This window comes from Thalia democratica, chromosome 9 (genome assembly GCF_965202585.1).
Source record: "Thalia democratica chromosome 9, ktThaDemo2.hap1.1, whole genome shotgun sequence".
Classification (NCBI taxonomy): Eukaryota; Metazoa; Chordata; class Thaliacea; order Salpida; family Salpidae; genus Thalia; species Thalia democratica.
Window position 1 is genome coordinate 15,890,679 of NC_139173.1, and position 6,706 is coordinate 15,897,384.

The 6,706-nt window shown below is 24.1% G+C and overlaps 1 protein-coding gene across 1 annotated transcript; it reads right to left on the reverse strand.

The window, feature by feature from the left end:
- Positions 1–288: 288 nt before the first annotated feature.
- Positions 289–6,166, reverse strand: LOC145844848 (cytoplasmic polyadenylation element-binding protein 2-like). Its single transcript, XM_082952268.1, has 7 exons — positions 6,097–6,166; positions 3,497–3,586; positions 2,634–2,752; positions 2,188–2,299; positions 1,935–2,116; positions 708–803; positions 289–399 (listed from the first exon to the last, which is right to left on the reverse strand). The coding sequence occupies exons 1-7, from the start codon at positions 6,164–6,166 to the stop codon at positions 289–291; spliced, it is 780 nt and encodes a 259-aa protein (XP_082808394.1).
- Between the last annotated feature and the right edge of the window lie 540 nt (positions 6,167–6,706).

A 6,706-nucleotide genomic window follows, 5' to 3' on the forward strand; every position in this document is an offset into this window, starting at 1 on the left:
TTCAAAAGACATTTCATTTTCATGCATTAAAAAACGTTGTAATGAAATAAAGAAAAAGAAAAAATAGAAACTTTATAGTGAAATCATATTCCTAAGCATACTTAATGTCTTAAATTATTAGCTATATATAAATGATTTATTAAAAGTCACACCCTGAATCACATGAAACTTTATGACTATTAAAACTAACTTTAAAATTAATATTTAAAACAAATAAACAAAAAATATCTATTAAAAAACTTTCTATATTTTAGAAATAATTGAACAAAAACAAAAATTTTATACAGATCAACAGGTTCTAGTTTTTGTTTTTACAAGAGTGTCCTCTTTAGTAACAGGTTTGTGAGTCACTGTACCAGGATTGCTATGAGTTCTTTTCCAACATACTTCACAATAATACTGTTTATTTTTTGATATGTTGAAGAATTAGTTCACAATTGCCAATGTTTAATTCAATAGTTAATGAGTTTATTGAATATACTCACTAATAAGTAGACGTCTACAAATAGCTTCAAGAAAAAAAAACTTGATTAAACCTTAATTGGTTTCAAATTAAATTTTTCCTTATAACTTTTTTACTTTGGTTTTGAGTATAAATTAGAAAATACGTAACTTTTTTCTAAACAAAAGCTTTTAAATGGCTCATCTATATGTAATAAATTTTATACTGTATTTAAAAAATAACTAAACAATAACGTTGAACTAACCTTAAGGCAAGTGCGAATCTCACAAAAAGCTTTTGCCATATGGAATAAGCATATATCGCACAACTGATTATCCAAATAAAAAGCTTTAATTTCTACCTGAAAAAAATCAAAAAAACCATTTAGGTCAAAATCAAACAAAGTTATGAGTTTAACTAATTACAAAAAAACAAAAAAATGTTAACAGTTCAACTAGTTGTATACATTATTAAGCATATTTTACTTATTAGCGGATGAGATTAACTCGAATACAGGTTATTTTATTAAAAAATTAATATATTAATGCTATGCAAGTCTCTATAATGTAAGGAAAATTTTATAAAAGAATAAATCACTGTAGAAGAAAAAAAAGTAAAATAAAAATTAAAGAAAAAACAGTTTAAAAAGAGTAAATAGGGAAATAAAAATAATATATAATTTTGAATCAAAGACCGATTTAAAATATCTAATAGCATTTTCATTTAGATATATCAAAACCTAAACTTTTGAAAGCAGAATAATCCTTATCATTTTACGTACATAAAATTTTTATTACCTGGATTAGATTAAATTAGTCATGATTTAATTTTTTAATTACTGCTAAAAAAGTTCACTTGTGTCTGTATATTACGTTAAAAGTAAGAACAATTTTTGGTTATAAAACTTCAAACAAAATATGTGTAATATTTTTCAACTTAATATTAAACTATTATACTGTTTACTAAAATCTTTAGGACTAAACAAACAATAATAAAACAAGTTTTAGGGCAGGAGTCGATTATTATGGTACGCAAAGAACAAAATATGCGGCCCGCAATGTACTTGTCAGCCAAAAACAATAAGAAAAAATGTGGATTAAAGAATAGATTTTTTGTTTATTTAGTAATTATTAGTGCTTTATTTTTGCTAACTTCATTAAATTTTTTGTTTAAAATACTATATTTTAGATTAATACAATATTTTAATAACTGTGGTTCGTGGAAGACTTTCTTTCTAAACAGTACAGAGCAACTTTTTAAAGAAAAATTTTTCCTGTTACTTCAAAATCGGATAAATTAAGTTACTTTTTAGGGAAGCAAACAACTGTTTAATAATTTATAAGTTTTGAAAAACAAATATTTATTTCGATAAATAAATTGCTCTCCAACAATACAACCGAAAAAGTTTTAAAAAATAATTTATTTATAAAAATTCATATTCACACTAATTTAAACATTTTTTTCTACCAAATACTTAATGCGAAAACAAAACCTTTTTAAGATGACCGCCAGTTTGAAATTGAACAAATTTTGCAGACAAAGCGGCAACGTATGAAGTTTGATCACTAAATGTCACTCTGCCGGCTCCCTTCGGATATTTAAGGTCCTGATCGACGTCGATGGCCGCGTAACAAACATTTCCAAACTTCCGTTCCATTTCGAGGGCAAGTTCAGCTTGTTATTAAAAATGAATTTTAGCAATGATGTTTGGAAACGATAAAAATATTTTAATCAAACAACTCAACCTGCACGCAATGGTCTGGGCACCCCACCAACAAAAACAGTGAGCCTGCTACTTTTCACCTGCGGAGAAAAACTGTATTCCTCGTGAACGGTGTTCCAAGGACGTATTTGTACCTAGTAGTTTAAAAATATTGATGAGAAAAAAAATTTTAATCTGTAAACATGTTTAAAATAGTTTTTAAACTCTTTTTTATATATAAAATTCAATTTAAGCAAGAAAGACCAGCAAAGTATTTAACTAGATTGTTCATTTTATTACTTATCATCAACATTAGTTATTATTAGAAATGAAAAAAAAGTATTATAAGCTTGAATAGAGACAAAAATTATAAATATACATTATAAACAATGTAGTTATTATGTAATTAACATTAGTATAACTAAAGTAAAAGTATATAATAAATGAAACAATAGGAAAAATGCACAAAACAAAACATGATTAAATCACCTTCTTATACGGAACCATACCACTTGAAACAGCAAACTTCAGATTGTCTTCTTCGACAAAACAATGACTGCATAGACGCCATACGGAAGACTCATCGTAAAATATCAAAAATGCATAACCTATAGAATAAGTTTAAATCGATTGTGTATAATGTTTCAACTAATTTAAAATATTTAAGTATGTTTGATTTAAACAAAGCGTCCAGTGCAAGTAAATAGTCACCTTAGCTTTATTTTAAAATTTACTGAATTATAAATTTTCTTAAACTTAAGACTTTGATAAAAATACAATCACAATTTAAATAGAATATTTATTAATTTTATAACAATAATAATAGTAATAACATTTATTAAGTTTTACCCAATACTATTTTAAAAAGCACCAAGTTTTATAAATATGTTAACTATTTTTATAAAATTTGTGACGTAAACATAAAATGTTACTTACTTTATGTATTAATTAAAAAACTAAGCATGGTATTTATAAACACTTTGTTCTAATTAGAAATTTTAAGAACTAACAACAGCATTGTGACAAAACACAAATAAAAGACTCTATAAAAAAATTATTATTGTTTAGACATAAAATATAGCCTGAATTAGTTATTTAAGCTTTCCTATCAGTTTTTGTGTATTCAGTGGAAAAAATTCCTTAGTAGATAATACTTATTGCTGTTACACCATTAATATTCTTTTTTAATTAGTAATTCACTTAAAAATTTTAATTACACAAACTTTTTAGTTATACTAATTGTTGAACAATATCATAACTAAGCATAAATAAAATTTGGATTCAATTTATGGATAAATTCAGTTTAACTAATGCATGAGCAAAGCACATTGGCAAAAAATAAAAATTCAAACCTTTTGGCGGTCTTTCTGATTGAAGTTCGTTTTTGTGGGGCCAATCAACAACTAAACCACCAAACTTTTGAAATTGAAGCATTATTTGGTCTGTTAACCATGTGGTAATATATACATCTTATTTAACAATAAATTTATAAAATTATTTATCCTATAAACAGTTAAAATGGTGGTAGTAATTCATTTTCGCATCCTAATAAGCTTCATCAATCTATTATTTAAACCACTGCTTCTAAAATGGGGTTCCGCGAAGCCTTTCGAAATTTCAAAAAGAAATTTGAAAGAAAAAAAAAACATAAATCATAAAACTTCAAAAAAATGGAACACATAAAATGGAAAACATATTTAATTATAACATTCATTGATCTGCTTAGTGTGTATCTAGCGGTAGGACTTTTAATGGGTATTCATTATTAATAGGTGTCCTGCTTGCGCAATTTTTTGCAAATTTTTTGAATTTCTATTTTTAGTGAAGTCTTGAAAATACTGGTATTATTACTAAAGCAAACAATGTAGGAGCAATCAAAACAAATTCTAAATGTTTACACAATAAAACTAAACAAAAAATCTTTATCAGAAACTTATTTCTGGTATATTATACTGTTTCAAATGCTGTAAAATGTTAAAAAAGATGTCTATTAGCTTCATTTAAAATTTAATATTTGTAAAAGCTTATTTTTTACTTAAAAAATGCTACTATAATTAAAAAAAAATCTGGCCAAGCCTTTAAAATTTTAACAGAAATTGAATTTGAAATAGTTTTTTAGACTTACATGATAAAAAATGATACTCTAATTTTTAAAAGTTGTGGCCAGGTTTTTAAAATTTTAACAGAAATTGAGTTCGAAATAATTTTTTTAATTTACATGATAAAAATGTTTAAATGTCTATGTGTTAGCCAAGTTTTAAAGTTTGTTATTTAAGTATTAAATTCTTTTTCTGTTTAATTATTATAACTCAATGATATTTTTTTTGATATTCATTTATAAAAAAACACCTAAAGAAAATGACAAAAAACTTTTATAATTCAAAAAATGATATTACTTTTAAATTGATGATTTTAAAATAAAAAGTATAAAATAATGATTTGCTTAATCAAGGTTGTTTTTTTTTTTGTAATGTTAGTTGCAACATTTTTGTTTGTTGAAACATTACTTTTTGTTTAAATTAATGCAAAGAAACACATCTTAAGGAAAGCACTTAAATTTTACTATTATTATTAAAAGTTGTTATCTTTTTTTAAAATTCAAGCTTCTGATATATATTTATATAATCTGTGAATTCGATTAGATTTATGTTCAATTCGTTATTGTTTGTAGCTCTCATTTTGTTTTTATTATGCAAGGAAAGATTTTTATGACGTTGCGATTAATGACGTTGCGAGTTTGACTCGACTTAATACTATTACAATTGGTATGATTTCTAATAATGATATAGATTTCTAACAAATTCGTTTTCACTGAAATTCTTTTGTTTTTTGCAGGAAATAAAATATTAAACTTTTTATGTAAAATTAAATTAGGGGTTCCGCGGAAAAGTTGAACTTTGTAAAAGGGTTCCGCCACTAGAAAAAGGTTCAGAAGCACTGATTTAAACAATATTATAAATTGTACAAAACCAAATTAGAATGGTTAAATAAGTATAGTTATTTATTAGTAATATAATAGAGTTTAAAACAATGTTTGAAAATTATAAATATTATTATTATTATATATTATATAAATAAAAAAAACTAATCTTTATAGTATAAAACACTGTTTATAACGCTATGTACAAATTTTTACACACTATTCTGGACTTAAAACCAACGTAAGATTTATTTTAGAGGAAGTGTATCCAAAAATACGCCAAAAATTATTTTTACGTTTAATTATTTTCTTATACCTGCTAAAAAATAAATAAAACCGAGTTTTAACTCACTGATGAATATAAACAAATTGTTTAATAAAAAAATAATTAAAAAAACATAACTTTAAGTAATTTTATAATAGGAAATTTTTTATCAGCATTTTGGACAGAATAGTTACAGAAAAGTTGATTTTGTTTTGTAGTCTTTATTTTTTTTTTCTTAATCAGTTTATAACTTTAAAAGTTTAAACAAAAGATAGTATCTTAATCCTTATGATTTGTAATAATTATATTATAAATAAAAAAAACTAATCTTTATAGTATAAAACACTGTTTATAACGCTATGTACAAATTTTTACACACTATTCTGGACTTAAAATCAACGAAAGATTTTTATCGATTTCATTTATAAAAAAGAATTTTTAATAATCTAAATATGAAGTAACACTTAAATTTAAAATATTTACAAGATATAGCCTCTTGAATATAGGTGTTTGATTTCTCAAAACTTAAACTGTCATGTAACCAAAACAGGTAAAATTTAAAACTTTACTTTTAGAATGCTAGCTCACTCAATCTTAAATTTTTGAAATTACATAAACAAAAGCAACATTTTAAGTTTAAAATAAACATGTTTTTTTAATATATAAATAGCATAAACCAAAAATATTTTAGAAAGTAACTACCTTAAGACTGACAATTTTTGTTTCAATAGAATTTTTTTAATTTAAACTAAAACAAATGTACTTACGCTCTGTTATATCTGGTGGAAGACCTCCAATAAAAACTTTTTTAGAAAGATTATCAAACTGATTTTTCATTGTTTGAATTATGCCAGTCATTTGTTTTTCATCAAACGTAGGGTATTGCCTAAGTTGCACTGTAAATTTAAACAAAAAAAATTAATACAACTAATATACTAAAAATAACAACAGAAGCAAAAATGTTACGATAAGTTTTAGTTTAAACATATCATTATGTAGCTTATTGTATCGTATTAGTATTTTAAAACGACCAGACATAAAAGTAAGATCTTAAAATAAAAAACAATAATTTTATAAAGTTTTAAGTGATCAAATTTTATTCGATAAAATTTAATAAACTGAGCTTGAAATGATGAAGAACTAGAAATAGTCCACCATCAATAACAAGAATTATTAACTATAAAAAGAAAATATCTGTGTATAGCGGGATTTTCTATTGTGGACAATGTCGCCTCTTGTGGCGATTCTGGATATCAAGGGATAATAACCAGTAAGAGGGAGAAAAGTAAATAGTAAAACTAACTAAACAAATGTAAATATTTTAAAAGTGGGAGGAGATTAATTTTAACTTCTGCCAAAAGGGTGATTTTTGAAATT

Coding starts and splice junctions, on each gene's coding strand:
- LOC145844848 (XM_082952268.1), bottom strand. CDS start 6,166: ATGAAAAATCAGTTTGATAATCTTTCTAAAAAAGTTTTTATTGGAGGT. Junction 3,587..6,096: donor TCCACCAGATATAACAGAGC/GTAAGTACATTT, acceptor CATGGTTAACAG/ACCAAATAATGCTTCAATTT. Junction 2,753..3,496: donor ATCAGAAAGACCGCCAAAAG/GTTTGAATTTTT, acceptor CTTATTCTATAG/GTTATGCATTTTTGATATTT.